This window comes from Ciona robusta, chromosome 2 (assembly GCF_009617815.1).
Source record: "Ciona robusta chromosome 2, ASM961781v2".
NCBI classification, from domain to species: domain Eukaryota; kingdom Metazoa; phylum Chordata; class Ascidiacea; order Phlebobranchia; family Cionidae; genus Ciona; species Ciona robusta.
The window spans coordinates 2,461,479-2,483,033 of NC_143236.1; the positions used below are offsets into that span (position 1 = coordinate 2,461,479).

At 35.8% G+C, this 21,555-nt stretch overlaps 3 protein-coding genes across 5 annotated transcripts; 1 reads left to right on the plus strand and 2 right to left on the minus strand.

Moving 5' to 3' along the window:
• Positions 1-49: 49 nt before the first annotated feature.
• LOC149740047 (uncharacterized) lies at positions 50-9,815 on the minus strand. 2 transcript variants are annotated; one of them, XM_089871398.1, is made up of 17 exons: positions 9,664-9,815; positions 9,487-9,577; positions 9,283-9,416; positions 7,975-8,946; positions 7,705-7,860; positions 7,365-7,481; positions 7,152-7,240; positions 6,893-7,073; positions 6,649-6,737; positions 6,500-6,590; positions 6,356-6,442; positions 5,911-6,055; positions 5,692-5,857; positions 5,464-5,640; positions 5,185-5,349; positions 5,053-5,087; positions 50-4,960 (listed from the first exon to the last, which is right to left on the minus strand). In XM_089871398.1, the coding sequence occupies exons 4-15, from the start codon at positions 8,059-8,061 to the stop codon at positions 5,196-5,198; spliced, it is 1,539 nt and encodes a 512-aa protein (XP_089727524.1). In that variant the 5' UTR covers positions 8,062-8,946; positions 9,283-9,416; positions 9,487-9,577; positions 9,664-9,815; the 3' UTR covers positions 50-4,960; positions 5,053-5,087; positions 5,185-5,195. The 2 variants fall into 2 exon arrangements, with proteins under 2 accessions (XP_089727524.1, XP_089727522.1); XM_089871396.1 differs by having other exon boundaries at positions 5,464-5,857.
• Positions 165-3,371, minus strand: LOC149740048 (solute carrier family 13 member 2-like). The gene is made up of 9 exons (XM_089872074.1): positions 3,264-3,371; positions 3,004-3,132; positions 2,736-2,872; positions 2,385-2,514; positions 1,971-2,004; positions 1,664-1,720; positions 1,072-1,115; positions 724-857; positions 165-291 (listed from the first exon to the last, which is right to left on the minus strand). Exons 1-9 carry the CDS (start codon positions 3,369-3,371, stop codon positions 165-167), a joined length of 900 nt encoding a protein of 299 aa, XP_089728200.1.
• Positions 9,816-12,811: 2,996 nt separating the features above from the next.
• On the plus strand, positions 12,812-21,516 carry LOC149740049 (RNA helicase MOV-10-like). Of its 2 annotated transcripts, none has more exons than XM_089871359.1 (20): positions 12,812-13,160; positions 13,490-13,564; positions 13,721-13,823; positions 14,223-14,388; positions 14,527-14,785; positions 14,907-15,062; positions 15,345-15,519; positions 15,733-15,908; positions 16,155-16,334; positions 16,712-16,856; positions 17,341-17,523; positions 18,000-18,103; positions 18,443-18,548; positions 18,692-18,779; positions 19,228-19,344; positions 19,634-19,830; positions 19,885-19,974; positions 20,177-20,356; positions 20,422-20,572; positions 20,983-21,516. In XM_089871359.1, exons 1-20 carry the CDS (start codon positions 12,910-12,912, stop codon positions 21,108-21,110), a joined length of 3,030 nt encoding a protein of 1,009 aa, XP_089727485.1. In that variant the 5' UTR covers positions 12,812-12,909; the 3' UTR covers positions 21,111-21,516. The 2 variants fall into 2 exon arrangements, with proteins under 2 accessions (XP_089727485.1, XP_089727486.1); XM_089871360.1 differs by having other exon boundaries at positions 12,815-13,160; positions 15,345-15,504.
• The last annotated feature ends 39 nt before the right edge of the window (positions 21,517-21,555 follow it).

Consider the following 21,555-nt stretch of genomic DNA (forward strand, 5'->3'; position numbering starts at 1 on the left):
CGAGAATAACAGTAACTTATACCCCATCCTTGCGTGGTCGTAAGCCGATATAGTCGTTATAACACGGGTGTTCATACACCTCGTGCCAGTTTACAAATTACCTTGTATAGTGGGATGGGGGAAGACGGGACACCTTTTTAATTCTAACAATGTATAAGAATGACTTACCGGATGCCAATGAATCGAACCTGCAGCCATATCCATGTAAAGAAAAGACAAACAGCCGATATAGGTAAGCTGAACCCCATCCATGACACGAAGTTTACTTGTTCAGATGCATCTTCGCCATAACTACGGGATACAAGATACATTTTATTTTGTTACTTGGGTTATACAGTGATAAAGGTAAAAAAGGCAAAAGCATGAAATAACCGTTAACAACAGTCGTTATGCCAGCAAAAAAATGAAAGAGAAATATTGAAATAAAGGTGTCACCGTTGCCCCCAGGAACAAATATCTCGCATTGATTAAACCAAAATATGTGTGATGCCTCATCATGACTTGTTAACGCTTTTATATATACTTGGGGTGGGAGAGATATGGTACACATTTTCATTCTATTTTCCCGTCTCATTTATTTGGTAGTAAACAAAGAAAGTTCAAAGAATTATAAAAATGTGTTCTTCTGTCTCCCATAGACCGTTGGTATTTGTTCTCAGGACATTTGGATGTCATAGGCTAAAAGTGTCTCATCTTCCCCCACCCTACTGTATCATAACTTACACGGATACGAGAGCACCAGGTAGTAAAAGGTTAGATGGGGTTCCAATTAAAGTTGCAAATCCACCAATATTTGCCGAGTAAGCTACAGAAATCAGCATCGCTTTTCTCAACTTCTCGTTTGGGCCATTTTCCCTCTGTAAAGATAAGCAATTCACTGAAATATGATGCGAAGCAGATAATAATTTGTGTTTAACAGCTACGCTTTTTAACTGACGCTCTGTCTCACGTCTTTTATTCATAGCGTATTTTAATGGCTGACGTTTTGCTGTTGATTCCGTCCTTCGTTGTTTCAATATTATAATATTTGCCATCGATTTAGAGGCGATAAATAAATTTATGTTAACTTACGGTCCATGAGATGTTTGTTACGTTGACACCATCTAAGGGGATCTCTGAATAAAAATATAACTCACTTACATCACTGCATTTGGACCGCGCGTGATTATAGTTAGCGCGCTTGTATATCTATAATAGAGAAAACCAAATCTGTTGCAAACTCGACACACTATACTATACAGTTGTTGCCGTATGTGTCCTTGGACAATGCACTTATTAATAGCAGTTATTTCTTTAACCTTTTGGTTTCATACGAGTTGTATATACAGTTGGGTGGAAGAAGATGGGACACCTTTTAACCCTATTTTCTCGTCCTATTTAGTAAAAAACAAATACAATTCAAAGAATTATAAAACTATATCCTTACGACTCCATAGACCGTTATAATTGTCTAAAACACAATGAGTATATTTGAATATTAAGTTCTCTAAGGTGTCTCATCTCCTCCTTCCTACTATATATATATGAGAATAAAAAAATCATGACCCACCAAGCTACGTGATAACTTGTAAGCATGAGACATGAGGTGTATGAGAAAGAACACCTCGTTTTATAACTACTACGGCCACGAGAAGATAGACTGAAGAGTAGAACGCTTAATTACCTGCTTTGTCGGTTTCCTTGCTTGGTAATGCTTCGTCATTGATTCCATCTCTTTCCTCTTTGATTTGATTAGTCATTAACCAGTGACGTAAAATATATTCATAGTGGCGTGATATATTTTTAGGTGGGAGGAGACATGACACCTTTAGCACATAATATCCAAATACCCGGATCGTATTTCAAACAATTAACAACGGTGTATGGAAGTTTTGAGGCTACCGTTTTATTCGAATGTTCTTAGTTTAACCAAATGGAAGAAAATAAAATAAAAAGGTGTCTCATTTTCTCCCACTCTACTATATACATACCTTTTAAAGTTGTCTCCTCGTCAAATGTTGATTTCTAGATAAATGAAACAAAGCAGATTAATAAATATTGAGCCACACAAAAGACAGTTTTCATTTGTGAGCGAAGTATAATATAAAATACGTGTTGTTCTCACGTGGCGGGGCAACGAAAGTCGTAATAATATGGGTGTTTTCACACACATCGTGTCCGCTTAGGTGATGTTATCGCATTTATGTGACTTTATAAGTGATTGGAAAATCCAGGGATGGTTAATAGTATATAGCAATCTTGCACCCGATCCGTAAACTTTCCTGCGCTTCAAGCGAACTTAAATTTGTCCAACTTAGCGCTTTAAACGGTTCTGTAATCTGAACTTTATATTACAGCAGATGAAGTCGTCCGTTTCAAGCGCAGTCGGCTCGGGTGCATCTTACTTCCACTTGTTTGATGTCATTCATTTGGTCGTAGACAGCACTAGCTATTGGCACCATCATTGCAGTGGTGGCGGTGTTGCTTATCCACATTGAGAGCAAGCTTGTAAGCACTATGAATCCTAATATAATCCTGTAATTGCAGAACTTGCTTATTGATAAGGGTAGTCGAAAAAAATGAATTGTTTTTGCTTAATGTATATATACACAGTATTGCAGTGCACACAACTCAAAATATCAATTAAACCTAAAACACTTGTCGCTCTTTTTCTGTATTAGAAAAACAAACGAATACGCCTTGCTTAGAAGCTACGAATTCAGTAGATAGTTTCAATCACTAACAAATCTACACACCAGCACGGACGGGAACCGATTAACATCAAAACTTTGAAAGCAATCCTTCGATGAAGGTTCCACTCCTGGATGGCAACCGCCATTATCAATCCACCCATGAATAGAAAGTTAATTTGCCTCGTGTACATCATTGAAACCTGGTTTAAAATATTTGAACTGAACCATATCACGGCTCCCCGTAGAATCACAATGGTATAGAAGAGATTAGAAATTTTTAAAGATATTTTTACATTGCATATGTGCTATATGCTATGTCGTATATTCTTACGTTATCTGCAGTTGCTATGCCGAGCATGGGGAAAATGATGATCGGTAGAAGCGAAGTGACCGCTAAAGGACATGCTTCAGTCGACCAATAAACAGCCATGATGCAGAGGCCAAACGCACAGCTTGTAACCTGCAGTTCAAAAGGCAATTTACAAACATTTTTAAATATTTTCTCAAGAATTTCCAAGCATTACCCCTTATTTATTACGTAGATATATGCCCTAACCTTATGAAAGAGAGCAGTGATTAGTCAACAATCACCTTAGATTGGTTGATCAACAACAATGGTAGAAGCAGCAGTGGCGTCATTACAATGATTAGACTGTCTTTATAGATCCACGCAATTGACAATATCTTCCTGACGTTCATGTTGTGAACAAATCTCAATTACTCCAAGCTTTATGCTGTAGTTACTTCATAAAATTCCCAGCTTTATGCTTAGTGTGGTTTATCACCTAATTATATGATATTTTTATGGCCACCGTCTACGCTGGCCCTTGTATGGGTTGACCGTTTGCTGCGAGGTTATTAACCACGAAAAGTCACCACTCGTAGTTATAGATGAGTATAGGCTTGGTACCGTTAAGATAAAAAGGGACAACTTGCTGACGGGCTGAACTGACTTCAATTCAGTGTTTGTATCAAAGCGTCTCATCTTCTCCCACTACTATATGTCTATTAATATTTGGTGCGGTAATAAATAAAAAAAAAAACGAATGGCGTTCTGTACTAACATATGAAATCACACTGCTGGGCGTGATTGCATTTCTGTGTACAATACGCTATTAGTCGTAACACAAACTAAGAAAGTTCGAACTAAAGTATAAAAGCATGCTGATGCGACAACTATTTAATGCTATCACCTTATCAAACAATCTAGTTATACTAAACCAGACGTTGTTAATTTTTATTTCCTTTTTGGGGGTATGCACGACAAGGTACCAGGGCATAATATTAATATTTTTATGCATTAATAAAATGTCAACTCCGGTTTCTTTAAACCAAGTTCAGTCAAACTTCAAACGTAGAGAAATATTAACTAATGTTTGAACAACTTTTTATTAGTGCATCCACGCATTAACCACAATGCAGATAAAAATATTTTAGCCTACTAAAATATATATTACATAAGGCCATTCACATAAGCAAAACTAACCAACACGTTCAGTGCTCACAATTAACAACGGTGTAGAAGTTCTAGGGATACGGTTTTATAATTCTTTTAAATGTTTTTTTTCTTTATTATTCATTGCGGATTCCAGCATTCTGCTGTGTCATTGTTAAATCGAAAGAACCAAACGTTCATGCAAGGACCACAGCAATATATTACATTATAACAACCAGACGACTATAAAATTGGCAATATGAGATTATTTACAAACACGATAGTTTTTTTGTCTTTTAAATGTTTGTTGCCGGATGTACTGTCATTTCATAAATGTAGTTACGAACATTTGGATCTAACATAACAGATAGTCGGCTCGTTTTAAAATTTCATCCGTCGCAAGGCAATCTTGCAGATAGCTTTCTGATACAACGTCAATCTAAAAGTATACACGTATTGATACGCGAAGCTAGCATTCAGTTTTAGGATATATATAGTAAGGTAGGGAAAGATGGGACAACTTTTTTTTATATTACTTTTTCGTTCTATTTGGTAGTAAACAAAGGACATTCAAAGAATTATAAAACCGTATCCTTACGATTCCCATAGACCCTTGTTAATTGTTTAAAACACGATCGGGATGTTTGGATATTACGTGTTAAAGGTGTCCCATCTCCCCCCACAGTACTATACCATAGTATACTGTAGTCAATAACATGAAGGGCAATAATGGGTTGACGCCATCATACCTGGTCGTGCGCCTAAGTTTGATAATAAACTCGGCAAGAGGTTGGCTCGAACAACCTTGGATTTCAACGTTTCCGAAAGAATAACATTGTGTCCTTCGAACAACCTAAAAAAATACACACAAAAATATTAATCAAGTCACTATACGTATAAAAACCATCGTGTATTAAAGCATTTTCTATACGAAGCCGGACTCACAGCCTCTTTCGTGTTGTTACTCCAGTTCGCAGTGCCTAAAAAATAAATTTTGTATAAATATTCGCTTCAATTGTAAGCTCCGCCTTGCGACGATTATACGATAAATTATATACCAGGGTTGTCGTCACTTACTTCGCGAAACATTACAAGTTTTTTTTTTCAATTATCGGATGCATAAATGGTTGTTTCAAGTCCGAGCTAAAAACTCCGCTTGCAGTTGGCATTTCTTTCTCAAATGACGATCCCATTGCGGCGAATGCTCCCCATAGTTTGATAGCAAAATCGGCCAAACCGGCTCTGAAATCATTTATGCAAAACAATATGGTTAATAGAAAAAAAAAGAATGAACAATGTATGCACTTTAACGCTACTTTTTTTCAAACAAATTTCACCGAATTGTGCTTTATTTACTTAAGGATGGAAACTTTAGCGTATTGAAGAAGCCCAAGGTAATTTTTTGCCCGGCCAGTAAATGTCTGGCTGTATGGGTTCTTTTCACCAAGACAGCGAGCAGCTTCTTCAATCTTCCCTTTAATGGTTTTATATGACATTTCGTACCCTGGGTTAACTTGACTTGTATCTTCATTCCTATTAACAGAAGTTATGAGTAAATTAGTCACTTGGAAATGTCGAATATACTTAATGCATTCTCTCATCTGTGTGAAATATCGCAACGCCTCTCTCTTGCATTGCTCATCATATACTTTGGAGATACATGAACCGATGTATCGCCATGATGTGTGAATAGTATTTTTGCAGCTCACATAAGCAACTACCGATTCTCGATATTTCTGCGTTTTAGCATCTGCGGAAATACGTTTATGTTGATATTCGAAATATGTTTTAACCATCCTGTACCTGAAACACATAGTAATGTTTGTTTTTTTGCTTCATCTTGCACAGGTTTAAGGCACAGTTTAATGGAATCGGTAAAGCGCCTCCAATTTAATGTTTCGTCCACAAATCTTACATCGAGACGCAAGATAATTTTTCCATTTAGTTTCTGTTAAAGTAGAAGTAATAAGCAATGTGTCAGAGTGGGGTATCTTGTTGTTCTACGCAATCGTTTATAATTCTTATATACAGGCGATATATAGGGTAGGGGAAGACGGGACACATTTAGCACATAATATCCAAATATCCAATCATGTTTTAGACAATTAACAACGGTCTATATATAGCAGACGTGAGAATAAGATTTTAGAATTCGTGGAATGTTTTTTGTTTACTAGCAAATCGTGCGGGAAAGTAGAATAAAAAGGTGTCCCATCTTTTCCACCCTACAATAGGCACGAAACCAAACCTTGTAATTTGATGGCAGTTGCAAACAAAAGTAAATGTTTCTCTTTATATCACTTGGAAGTGAGTGAATGTATATGGATGTTTCCACCTGTGTGAAATATACGACTTTATCTTTGAATTTTGAATTATTACGATATAGACATACTTCATTGTCGATGTAACTGGGATCTGGTTGTATTTCTGTTCCTTCGAGTGCAGTAGCCACCACAGTGACGTCAGTTATATTTGTCAGATCTCTTTTAAAGTATTAACACGCTGTAAAAGGTGTTGTTGCCACGATGTTTAATTTTTTACCTTATTATTTGTGGGATCATCATGTCTGCTTCAAAGTCTGTTTGTACATTCACCCAGTAAAACGCGTCACTTCCAAGATGATACGAAATCTTAACAAATTATATGAAAAAAATACATTTGAGTATATAGGATGTGCTGTGGTAAAAGACAAGTGTTAAACGTTAAGTATCATGTTTCATACCAGAACTTAGATATAAACGCTGTCTTTGGAAAGTTATATAAATTAATTCGCCCACTGCTATACCTCGTACAGTAAACCAGGAAGATATCCTTCAACAGTAATAGCTGAGAGTGGAACGCAAGATTGTCCGCCTTCTTGTGATTTCTCTCGATATTCCGTGATCAACGGCCCTGCTTCGGTAATCCCACAGTTGGCTTCTCCGTCCGTGAAAATAATGATCGAATCACGAGAATGACTTCGGTCTCTTTAGAAACAAAGTCAAAACAAGTGTTAAATATAGTAAGGATTTGATCATACTTAAAAGTTAATGCATGAAACTTACTTTATCATCTCCAATGCCAAGAACAAGCCAGCACTAATATTTGTAGCATTTTCAACTTTTAGCGTCTCCACAATCGCCTTGGCAATTTTCTGTAGAATTGTAATGTTTGCTGTAAGTGAGAATTATTATTACTAAGTAAATGAATTGCCTGCTCGGAGTTATCCCAACAGGCCTTATTACATTTGTAACTCTTTAGCGCTTTGTTCTACAAACCTTTCCTTGCTTGTCCATTTGTGTCAGTCCCAATGCCACATGAGCAATTTTAGAAAATGTAACGATACCGAGCAAAACAGTCGACTTTGCTTTATCGATGAACAAATTCGTAAACGCCTGAAATTGTAATGATAAAAACATACAGTAGGGTGGGGGAAGACGGGGCACCTTCAGCACATAATATCCAAATATCCTGGTCGTGTTTTAAACAGCCAACAGCGGTCTATGGAAGTCTTCAGAAAACGGTTTATTTGTTTATAATCAAATTAGATAAAAGATGTAGGAAAAGGGTGTCCCATCTTCTCCCACCCTACTATAAATCTATTCAAACGAAAAAAACCTTCATCCTCTGCAGCAAAGTAGTTGTCTGTCCATCTATAACACGATCCATGCTTGAACTGACGTCTATCACCAACACGTACCTCTTGTATACCGTATTCTGCCTTTCTGATTTTCCCGGACGGTTTGCATCCATTTCCATAACTACGTTGAGTTGCTGTGAATCAAGTTGATACACTCGTTACAAGCCATTACTAATAAAACACTAACTCAAAAACCAAAAGGACCGGCCAAATATCATATTTATAAAAAAGTCTTTATTTTCATATACCCTTGGATTATTCTTATTCATCTGACAGAAATAGCTTGTCCGTAAGAGATCCGAGCCATCGGGTTGTCTCACCGCTCTAACGCTCATGATCTAAAGTTTTAATCACTTTCAGCACATTTACCATAAATTTCCCAACAGACTAGATTTTTCTACAAACATACACGCAGCACTGAATATAATATATCCAATAAATAACAGTCTGTTGAACCGTATCAAATTTGCTTTGTAAAGGCATCTGTTGGTCAGGTTGAATTACTCTTACGTGCGTCATGTCTCGGGTAAGAGCAGCAAAACAACGCCTCAAACAATAAATGCCCCACAAAGTTATTACGGTCATCGGTCGTTTCATATAACGTCTCCTACTAAATTACAAGCCGCACATAAATAATTGTAGCTTTCACGAGCGGTACGCATTGTTTTAATAAATAAACAAATATCTGTGGTGCTAGTTACGGTGTTTTGCTCCAAGACCGCTGTATAAAAAAGATACAGAGGAAACATGGTATAACGTATATAGCGAAACTTACACCCACTGTATAATGATGTTTCTTTTCGGTACATTAAAAATCAGAAGAAATGAGCAGTTTGTATTTCAGTTTTGGAAATTTAAGTAGTCGTATTCCCACTAATTTAGCAACCGCGGCATAATTGGTGCGTTCTTATACTCGTTCGGAAACACGATTTGTTTTTTTTAATGCCGTCACATTGTCAATGCCAACTCCTCTCGCAACAGCAAACAAACCGACGATTCCAATTAACAAGAACACATACCAACCGATAACATTTGAAAGCATACAACTATAGCTATAAAGCTGCGACTGCAGCAGACAAAAGGTTTTCAGTAATAAGCGCGTTTCTTATTCTGGTTATGATATCGTCTTCATCTTAAGGCGGAGGATTATCAGCAGGTTTTTCCGGAATACTATCGCTGTCATCACCACTGCTGTCGTTTTGATCCGTTACTTGAATCGCCTGGTGAATAAAGTGTAAATAGATTAGTCGCTGAGTGGCAAGAAGTTTAAGTTGGCATTATGTGTTTAAGTTTTTCCAGCGGTTCCTCGATTATGCCTTTAATGAAAGGCTGTTTTACAGTAGGATCAGACACGCCCTCATTGGTTGGCATTTCTTTCTCAACTGATGAACTCATTGCGGCAAGCGTTCCCCACACTTTCGTTGTGAACTCAGAAGGGTCGGAACTAATGGCAAAGTATCGTAGTTATAGCGCAAAAAACGAAGCCTTGAAGTTTTGCACGCCCACGGTAATTTAAAATATTTTGCAAGGTTAGAATTACCAGCATATAAATTTACTTTTCAATAAATCCCTCAGCATATGTCAGATGCTATTCGAACATCTCTACTCTTTCCGAGAACGTATAGTGATCATGTCATCTTCTGCGCCATCGGTGCAAACTATAATACAATCTCGAGACGGTTTCAGTTTCCTGAAATAAAGTGACCGGTTTGTGTTTAGTTTTACATTTGCGAATGTTAATGGTCTATATATACTCTTACTGAATAACTTGTAATGCTAAAAACAATCCCTCGCTGAGATTGGTATACGACTTTCGGTATAAATGTTCCGAACCACTTCCTTTGCAAGTTCCTGCGATTGAGATTAAGTTGAAACATTGGCAACATCGACTTTAGATAATTAAAGTCACGATCAACAATTTTTAATCATACTCTTACCTTTCCTTCCGCGGTCATTTGCTTGAGTTCCATTTTTATTTTAGCAGTACATGAAAATGTTATACGATGCCTATCCATGCAGTGTCGCTTGCATTGTCGATAAACAACGTGGCGAATTTCTGGAAATAAAGTAAATTTGTAGTTAACTGTAATCAGACATACGCAAACCTATAAACATGTACCTTCATTCTGTCTATTAACCTTAAAGATTGACCCTCACTAATAGAATCCATGCTTCCGCTCACGTCAATTAGCAATACGTAGCGATTAGAGATTCCAACTTCAGGTTTGCCTTTAGCTTCTAGTTCCATAACCACGTCAATCTCCTGCGTTTATAATGGAAGCACTGATAAGAGATGGCAAATATTAAGTCGTATTTTGAGCAACTTAAAATTCGCTTCAAGTGTATATAATAACGTGGGTAAGATGGGGCACCATTTCATTCTGTTTTCTTGTCCCATTCGGTAGTAATCAAAGAATGACAAAACCATATTATCACGACTTCCATAGACCGTTGTTAGTTGTTTAAAACACAGGACGTTTGGATATTACGTTCTAGTGTCCCGCCTTCCCCCACCCCACTAAAACATAAAATTAACAATATTTTTAAATATCTCTTTAAATACAATAAAAAAGATAAGATTAATTAAGTCCACGAAACAAATAATGTTAAAAATGAGACGACAATCGTTCACATCACGCTGCGGTTAAAAAAACAAACAAGTAAATGCGTGGCTTCTACCTACACTAAATAGGCATACGCTGTGTATATTATTTTTACCATAGTACACTTCAGTATACTATGATTTTACTGTCTTGCATCTTCAAAGCAGTATTCTTAATTTTACAGAAGTATTTGGTTTGCAGCAGATCGTTAGTATCGCAATCATCTTCTCTAATGACTTCGATTTCCATTTTATAAATCCTAATGCTTCGTAGTTTTAACGAGTTCTAAATAAATAAATATAAATTTTATAAAACACCTATATTCTTGCTATTTTGAAGCGACGAAAGCTTCTGTTGTAAAATAAGTTATTAAAAATACGATGACATTGGTGTGCACTTTACCGACGGCATTCAGTAAACACTGGTGACCTAATCACTTGAAAGCTTTTACATTTAAACATGTTTAGATTTCATTACCGACTGCCCCGACTTGCTAATGGTTCGCCCTTTAACCTATACCGCGGTCATGTTACAAGTCCTTTAGTGTAATACACAATAAACATTCTTCGCAGGGGGTTTGTAACTTTATTCGCTTGAAAGGAGGTAGGTCTAATTGTTGTCCACCGTACAAAACTGTTTATAAAGATTAACATATAAGTCAAGCCCGTAAACCCCCTTTGAATGAGATTAATTTCAAGTATATAGGTTTCACTTACTTAGCTATTCCATTTTCACTAAAAGACCTACATACGCACACGGTCATGTCTAATATAAATGAATGCACTATTAAATGCACTGGAAATCAGCCGGGCAAAATATTATTAAATACCTTTTTGCAACGTTTCAAGGAACAGTTATATAGCTCTGTGGGGGAAAATGGGACCGTTTTTTATTTTATTTTTACAGTTTGATTTTGTCTCATGAAATTAGTTATATTTTTCTTAGAAATCGGAGATATGTATATACATGAGAAAAATAGGCAGGGGTCAATGCAGCTTAAATTAGGAATAAAATCTGAGAACGATGAGTTTAATTGTATCTGATTCACCTGCTTTCAGAAGTAAATTAGCCACTTTTGCCTAAATGTGGCGTATGACTTCGCAAAAAGTTATCACTGATGAGTTCGTTTGTGATGCATAAGTACGTGGTATATAACTGAGTTGTTAGATTGTCTGTTGGTTCGTTGTTGGTGAGCTGCAATTGACTTCTGATTGCGCTCGTGGTTGGCTATATGTGCTTCCTATAGTCGTTCTGTAAAGGAACTTTTAAACTGTCTTTACTTTAGGTTTTTTAGGACTTATACAGGCAAATACCACACGGTTCTGTTGCAACTCGACGTCTAAAGTGACGTCACATTACCCAACCACAACACTCTGTCAATCGTGTCGACATTGCGGATACAACTTATCTCATGGGAGACTATTCTCATGAAAATACACCCCCCCGTTGAACGAGGTTAATGATATCCCGTTCAGCCGCTGACAGGCCCAAATCGATTCCATTTTATCGCGTGACGTCACACTGCTGTCACGTGATTCTGTCCGGTATATATTTCGCCTTTTCTCTAACACAATAACTAATATAACTAATAACGAAAACGAAAACTACCGAACTAAGCCACTATCGGCACTAAGACCTCGAGGTCAGTCTAGGCCCATGGCGGGCTCTTACGAGCCCTTGCCCGGCTCTCAAGTAAACTTTTGCCCAATACCAATGTATATATAACTAGTTATATAGTGGTTATATACATTGCCGATACTGTTTCGTGTACTTGTATACGAGAAAAAGGAATAAAACATAGCAAGATATCATGAACTGTTCAGTCTCTGGTTATAAAAGCAGTTAGTACTACAGTAGATATAGCACCCCGCTGAAGCCTGTATATGAAGTCGGATCAACACGGAGTCATATAACCCAACCAGCAATCCTGTTTATTCAGTGGGGGCTATAGTTCTGTACTATTAAAGTTCAGTGGACCCACTGTAATAATAATATCAAGTTGAAGTAGTATGCTGAGAAAATAGCATTTCTAAATACCGAGACCGAAGCTGCAATTTCTATTACGTGACAATATAACTGTTTCGTTAGTGGGGAATTCCCAACAACAAAATATGGGTTTTGCTTTTGGCAACCTTTGACCTAGCACACGACGCTGTTTCTTTCTCGCTAAATCGGTAACCTGCTTTTTGTGTAAATATTTAAGTTGAGGTAAAAAGGTATAGCTAACCACATTTGTTAAACGTGTAGGCAGTACACATGTTATAAAGTATAAAACTTTAGGGCTTTTAGAATAAACTGTTGTATTCGTTTGCTGCATAAACAATGTATGATTGATAAGGTAGGGCTGGTAGGCAATATGTATTTGCAGGATGTAAATATTTATTTTAAATTATTTAGTAAATGTTATTCTAATTTTCAGGAAAGTGGTCATTTTGTGTAAAATAATTGTTTTAGCCACCAAATAATGATTTAAAATTATCTCAGATTTTTGCCCTTCTCACAGCGAATTGTTACGAGAAATTCTTATATTTTTTGTCATAGGTTATGTTTTAAGTACAATACATTTTAAACGAATTAGTCATGTCTCGTTCTGCAACAGCTGAATGTTTTGTGATGTTCCTCACTCAACACCCGATAGATAAAGAATGGCATTCCCGAGCTGAAGTCGAAGAAAAGTTTTACATTTTCAAAGCAGAAAATAAAGTAAAAAAGACATCTTTTTCTTCTTTTTACCAATACCTTATCGACGCGAAGTTTGTGACAGTAAAGCGCTCTGCATCGGGGGATTTCATCAGAGTTTTGTATCATCAGCAATCAAAGAAAAATGAAGAGTAAGAAAATAAATTTATTATTTAGAATAAATCAAGTTACATTTTTAGGTACTGGTGAAGAATCTTTCGGTACATAGCAGAATAGGCTGGTGGAAAGTGTCAGTGGTTGGTGGTTAGGGGGTTAGGTGTTGATGGTTAGGGGTTTGTGGTTATAGGGGTTAGTAGGTAGTGGTTATAGAGGTTAGTGGTTAGCAAATAAGGGGGGGGGGGAAGACTCTTCACCAGCACCGATTTTTGACAAAATGTATTGAAACACAATAGGTTGTATATTACCAATACTTAGTATTTCATTTAAGGGGATAATTAATTTTTTATTATTTTAAATAAAGGAGTAAAGCGAAGGCCAAGAAAAATGAAACAGAGAAACGCCGCTTTGTTCAATACATTAACAACAGAAACAACAGGTATTTAACATTTAATTTAACAAAAGGAATCTATGGTATGACAATGGAAATGACCATCAATGAATAACTTGGTCAAGCTATTGCTTTTGTATAAAAAAATGTTAAATTCAGCAAGTACAAATTAGTTTCAAATTATTTGCAAAATATATTTTACAGAAAAAAGATGATTAAAGGTCCAGATGACATTGATGTTATATGTTCCAACCAAGGTTTTACTGAGAGCAATGCTGATGATGGCACTTATTCATGCACACTCTTTGTAAGTGACTGATGTCCAGTGCCGTGGCATATTGGTTAGCGCGCCTGCCTGTAACCCAGAGGAAGTGGGTACAAGGCTCGACGCTGCTACCATTGTTGGCGTATGTGTCTTTGGGCAAGACACTTAACAGCAATTGCTCCAACCCAGTGGTCACTGTTGGGTTGTCCAAATTATCAGCCATACATAAAAAAAAAATGAAAAAATCATGCCAAAATTAATCACCCACAAAGTAACATACATGGTAACTCATAAGCTGGCATGAGGTGTTAAACCCTTGTGATATAACTGGCGTTTTCTGGCCATGAAAGGATAAAGTAAGTTACATTCATTCATATATATTTTAATTTGATTATGTTGGTAACACTTTGTTAATTGTGTCATTTCTTGTTGTTCATATAGGAAGGTGAAACAAGCCGTAATTATCAAATGATTGTTCGCAACAAAGGAAACTTCAGTGTTGTGTTGAAAAAATGTTTTCTTCTATCTGATCGAACTGTGATTAGTCTTTCTGATACAATCGGTTGCTGCAACTTAAAAGCTGATATTGAAGTACAAATTCCAAAAGGTATGAAAAGCCACGCACTGTTGAATTCTCATTCAATGGAAACATGTGTTTGTGCCTTTGTAGCATATAGAACTTGAATATAGGATTTTCATGTAATAACTAAGACAATTTGTGCAATTAATTAAGGCAAAATTTTAGATGGGGAATATCCAATTGAAGTTACATGTAGCAGCGCTGAGGAAATGTTGAGGTTTTCAGCTGATGCAATATTCACGTTTGAAAGGATTGATATAAAAAGATCGAAATTTTCAATGCTTCGGCACCTCACATGTTCAAGGCAAAATAATCTTATGGAAGAGCTTGCTCCTCAATCAAAGTTTGAAAAGCCACGTAGAGGGTTCGGGGTTAAAGATCTAATAAGTTTTACATACGAAGGCACCCGACCTACTCTTGCTGGGTAAGTAAAGTAACAGTGCATTTTCTGTTTTTCTACCTTTTTCACATTTATTTAAGTTTTGTGTTTAAATTAAATTTAAGTTTTCGAGCATAAATGTAAAAATATATTTCTATTTCTGTAGGAACAAGTTGGAAAAGACACTGAAATTGGGCGAGTATAAGGTTCCGGAGAAAATAAGATCTGCTTTGAAAAGAAAGGTGTTATTAAGAAAAGAAGATAATGTTACCAACGAACAACGTGGTCAAAATGGGGACAATAATTCTGACGAGAGCATGAGGTTCATGACAGTACAATACCAATAGTATTGTTTAAACAGCTTAAATTGGTATCTGATATATTTGAACAAACGTCGTATTTGCTTACCTTTCCCATGTTAAAGTCCATGTTTGTTTTACCAACATTTAGGTATTTCACAATGCATCTTGTGACCTCATCCTTAGTCTGTCATTTTAATTGAATCATTATGCTTACCATCACATAAAGCAAGCTGTTCAAAAGTAAAATAATTGTACCAAAAAAAAGAAAATAGAGGTTACACTCTGTACCGTTTTTGACACAGACAAACTTTGCACTCCAAGTTGACCCCTGAAAACTATCGGAGAAAATTTTCATTACTGTTGTACTTGGAGGAAATACAGCAAACGGTGGACAGGAAAATTTATAATATGACCAATGTTTTTATCACCAAAACCAAAGGGGGAAACAACTTTAGGCTTAAGGTGAAAAATAAAGTTGTAAATTAGACTTTTATTCAAACATATGTTAACTTTTGTAAATACAGATAAGTTTTTTCCAATATTTCTTCTAAAACTTTGAACTTTTAAAGACGTTTTTAAAGTGTTTAAAGAGAGCCTAAGCCCCTTGCTTTGCGAAAAGGAATTTTAGTTTTTACATATAATTTAGCCTTAACAACCATCACAACTTTTAACACATGCTCCAATCTGTAGGTACCTGGTTTACTGGAGCGTCGACCATCTGTAGTAGTTGGTGATTCAATTCTCGTTAAAATGCTGGGACCAAATGAGAAGTTTTGCGACTTAGATGGAAATGGTCAACCTGTCTCTTATCAAGGTTACGTGCACCAAGTTGAACAAGAAGAAATTGTGCTAGGCTTTCATAAAAAGTAAGTTTTTATTTTAGAATTTATATTCTGTAACATTTTGTATGTGTTTTATGTTAATGTAACTTTTTGTGGTGTTTAATGTTAATTGCCATTAATTCTATATACAATTACCATTATTTTTTCCCAATATTTTTTGATATAGCTTGATTTGATGGGGCGAAATCGATAAAAAGAATACAGATTCTTCCGTCTGAAATGAAGTATATAAATAACAGAAATAATAAAATGTTGATTGAATGTCTTTAGGTTTGAACAAAAGTTTGTCACCGGAATGCCGTTTGCTGTTGAGTTTCAATACAACCGTTATCCAATGAAGCTTCAACACAGAGCTGTTGAACAGTTGTTGAATGCAGAGCAGCTCAATTTTCTGTTCCCAAATTATCTCAAATCCCAGTTTCATCCATTGAAATGCCCAAATAATCTTAGGTAAGCTGTGTTACTGAAAGCCATTACTAAGTATTGGGGTGTCCAGCGCCAACCCAGTGGTCACGAATGGGTTGTCCAAATTAACAGTCAAGGAGTCGAAACATGAATAAAGAACTTCACTACCGCAACAAGAGTGTTTGGGTAATGGGCGAAATCTGGCCTAAATTTCAGGTCCTCAAGGCCCTCACCCATACAGAATAAAAAAGTATTGGGGTAATGGGTCAATTCAGACCTAAATCTTAGGCCTCATAATGTACTTTGGGTTAAAACTTTTAACTTTATAGATACCTCTTGTTCAATTATAAATTAATTATATAACGGATTTAAGAGATAAAAAAATGGCTTATTACTTTTTAAATAACATATGTTTATTCTAGACTGTACAATCAGAAGTTGGAAAGCAATAAACAGCAGGTACAAGCAATCAATTCTATTGTATTTGATCAATCACAAGTTCCATATATTATATTTGGACCTCCAGGAACAGGGAAAACAGTTACAATTGTTGAGGCAATTAAACAAGTAAGATGAACGAAATTAGACATGGTGACCAAGAACTATAGGTCTACTATCCATGTAATGTCTTGAAAAGCACAGCTACAACAAGCATAAATGGGAGTTAGATAATTGCTAATTCGTACAATTTTCAAATTAATTTAGTAAATTTACAACTAAGAAAATTATCCTAAATGAAATAAAAGAATATGGCCGCGCATTTTACAATAAGTGAATGTAACTTATCTACCCTTGTGTAGCGGGCAACGATTGTCGTTATCATCTGGTGGTTCTGTTTCATACAGCTTGTTCTTGTTACCACTTACTTTGTGGGTCATTATTTTTGGGGGGAGAGACTTTTATGTTTTTTTTTTATGTATGGCTGACAGTTTAAACAACCCATTAGTGACCACTGGGTTGGAGAAAAAGGCAGGCATGCTAACCATTATGCCATGATGACAGAAGTGGGAATATTTAATAATAAATCGAGAATATTCCAATTATTTTTTAGGTCATTTTCCATTACACTGAATGCCATGTACTTGTGTGTGCTCCTTCCAACAGTGCAGCTGATTTGTTGACAGAAAGACTACGAGAGCATGTTGATGTTAGAAAGTTGTTTAGGATGTGTGCGCAGTCAAGACCATTGGTGGAAGGTCCAGACTTTACCAAAGTTATACCTGATTCTATCAAGGTAGGCTTATTGATTGGTTTAACTGTGTATTATTTTGTTGGGTCTGTACTTGGTCATATAGATCATTTTAGTTGGTCTTGTTCTTTTCCATGAGTAAGTTTCACCTTATCATAGTGAATTATTTATTGTAATTTTTTTTTTACATTTGCGTTGTGGTTGTTTTTACATCTGCGATGTGGTTAAACATATAATGTTTTAGCATTTATTATATTGGTAATTGAGTGAATATAGTAATTACCAAAACGACTAATTTGACATCTTTTAGTTTAATGTGAAAGTGGGAAGTGCAAAAAGTAATGAATGACAAAAAAACTATAGAAAGGTAACTGTCAATGCGACATTTAACTTTAATATTTTAATTCACTACTGTAGTCTGTAGTAAAACAGACTGACATAAAAATCGGTGGAATATTAATTTCCAGCTACATTTGGCCTGGTTTTAGTTGACACTTGATACTTATATGTTTCAAATTTAGGACGTATGCAACTACAACCAAGCTAACCATGAGTTCTTTTTCCCATCTAAAATGGAACTGATGGAATACAGTGTGTTGTGCACAACTCTTACAACTGCAGGAAGGTAGGAAACAATAAACAACAGCAACCTGATTAAAATTTAGTTGTTTTGTAAATTTAAAAATAATCTTCTTAATTTTTTTTTTTTTAAATATGCACCAATAGCATTTTAAAAATAATTTTGGAAAGTTTAATCTACAACAAAATATATGTATTTTATCAATGTAAAGTCTCATTTAACACAGTAATGGTTGGACAAGCAACATTATTCTTTTAAAATTACACCTGGCTCGTTTATCCTAGACTTTAGCTATAAGTTAGCATGTTATAGATGTTTTTAAAACGTGTAGAACGTTAATTGTACTTTTCTCCGTATACTTTTGTTCATGATTTTTTTTTACAGGATAGCAAGCGCAGATTTTCCGAACAATCACTTTGATTTTGTGTTTGTTGATGAAGCAGGTTACGCCTCAGAACCTGAACTTCTAATTTCTATCGCTGGTGTCTTGGTATGAATACTGTTTGCTATTGAACTTATAAACTTTGGAATTTTTAATATAATAACATTATTATTTAAGTATTATTGTTATCTAAATATAAGTTTGGCTTCAATTTTTTCACCACTTTTAAGTACTTCAAAATATTTTGACAGAAACAAGGAGGAAGGCTTATTATGGCAGGAGACCCCAAGCAACTTGGGCCTGTTATTTTTTCTCACCATGCAAAAGTACTTGGTCTTTGTAAGTGAACTTTACATTAACCTCACTCATGGTTGTAGCTACAATTCCCTTGTGCAACAAAATATTTATCAACACCACTGATAAGCGTGATTTTTATCATGTATGCCAGAGAACTATTCCTCCCCTAGTTTAATTGTTTGGGAGAATATTGCTCAACAAAGTTTTTTTCCCAAGCCTTTATTGGACATTTTCCAACAGGGTGGCATATTGCATCCCGATAAGAGCAAAGTGCAAAGGATATGTTTAATCATGGAAACGCTAACTTAGACTGAGGTCATGCTTATTTAACTTCATGTTGTTACAAGCAGTAGCTCATGTAGTAGGAAAACTTGATTGCGCAACACATAAACTACGGCTGTGTTATATCACATCATAATGGGTGTGTTGCAAGCCTTGCTGGATTTATAACCTTAATTTGTATATGCCAGTTAATCTTGTTGTTTTTCAGCTCAATCACTCTTGCAACGTTTACACGACTCCTTTGAGATTTATGGGAAAGGTGAAGAAAATTCCTATGACCCCAGGTTTATAACCAAGTTGGTAAATAACTACAGAAACCACCCAGGTAGGAATTGATAAAGTATTTTTTCAACATATCACAATTAGAGATGAAGTTCATTAATTTGCCAAAAGTACACTAGTGGTTTTATCAATATTACAGATAAGAATTATGAAATTTTTGGTACACTGTTTCATCTAAAAACCTTAACTCACTCTCTGAGACACTGTTCCATCTGGAAACCTAAATTTGTGTCTATTTATTTCACCTGCACATTTCACTAGCCTTAGTTTAAACAGGAACTGTTTTACATGTTAGATAAAATTATGTAAAAAGTCCTTGTGGAAACTTTCAGATATCCTTGATGAGCCGAACCGTCAGTTTTATGATGGTGAGTTGAAAGCATGTGCGGACGAGTTGGAGCGTAACTGCCTCTGTGGATGGAGTGAGCTTCCTCAAAAAAACTTTCCGATCATTTTCCGTGCCGAGAATGGGGTAGAGGAACGTGAAGAAAGGAGTCCATCTTATTTTAACCGAAAGGAAGCTGTAGCTGTAAGTGTAAAACATAATTTTAAACATCTTAAGTTTACTTTAATGTATGCATAGGTTTACAATTATGTTGAGAACCTGCTGCAAGCGAGAGGTAATGGAGTAACACCCAATCATATTGGAATCATTTCCCCCTACAGAAAACAGGTAACATTATTTACCTTTTCTATTTCCTGGCGATACAACTTTTTATTCACTGTATTCTTATCTGGTTAGCATTTTGGCAGTATCAAACTGGATGACTGACACAATTTGGTTTTCATGCAGAGCGCTTTTGATTTGTTGCCTAAATGTATGTCCACTTTTAAACCTCTCATTTTGTCCAGCTATTTATCTGAAATTCTTTTAGTGCAAGAAAATCCAGAAGCTTCTACGAAAGATCAAAGGATATGAAAAGATCAAAATTGGTAGTGTGGAGGAGTTTCAAGGTCAAGAAAGAAGAGTCATGCTTATCAGCACAGTGCGAAGTGAAACTGATCATTTGGTTGAGGATCTCAAACAGCAACTTGGGTTTCTGGCTAATCCAAAGGTATTGGGTTCAAAACTCACTATATTTTAATTTCTATAAAACATGACTTTGTAAAATATCTTCAGAGAATGAACGTTGCAATCACTCGAGCTAAATCTCTTCTTATTGTGGTTGGCAACCCTGAAGTTCTGTCTTATGATCCAACTTGGAAAAGCTTTATTGATTATTGTTGGAGTCATGGAGGCCATACTGGATTCCATTTTGACCCATCTGCGGGTAAGTACATTGTTACTTCTATGTTAATTTGTCTAAGTTAAAATAATTAAAATAAAATATAGAAGTTTATAATGCGAACATATAGAAAAATACTTACATAAAAACGCTGTAATAGGAAATAAGGTAAAAATGACGGTGCACTCAGATTTAGGTGTCAAGATTTTTTATTGTTTTGTTTTTTCACTTTTGGAGATAATAAGTGATCAAAATTTAAATGTTTCCAGCCATTTCTGCCTGGTGGCATATGTATACTTAAGTGGCACATGTATTCTTTAGCAACACACTGTACAGCAATTGTCAGCCATAAACAGAACACCCGTGTTATCACGTCAGGATATATATTGATTTAAAAATTGTAAATAGCATTAGTTTACCATGTCTGTCACCATTCAATGTGTTATTTTCCAAAGAACGTAAATACGATCCGATCTCCGACATTATTGATAAACTGGAAGCGTTCGGATTTAACTACGATGACGGAGAAGATGACGTCAGTGCAATTATGTCGTACGTAGAACCGAGAATTCGCCACGAGTAATAGTTGGGTATTCGTCAATTCGATTTTCTTGCTGTTAAAGTAAAGTTCAGAATTTGGGTTAATTTTTCCATCAATTTTAGTTTGCTTTTATCATTGCTGCCCAGGTTACATATCCGTGTGTGGTGGAAGATTTTACTGCAGTTAGATTGCTTAAATTATGGTGATCATGACATTAACTTTTATTGTTTTAATTTCGTCTGCACTACTTTCGCTACCTGGTGTGATTGCTGAGGAAAAAATGCTTTTATCTTTTACAATATGGCGCAATTATGCTTCTTGTCGTTCTTGACTAAGTAGAAAGTGTGAAACCCTCTTCTTCGTTGTTTTCATATGTGTATAATTTTCATCTCGTGTTTCCTGTAATTTCTTCAAACATATCGTTCCAATATAAGTTTCATTGCTGTAACTGAGTGAAACCCTTTTTATTTAAGGGTTAGGTTAAAAT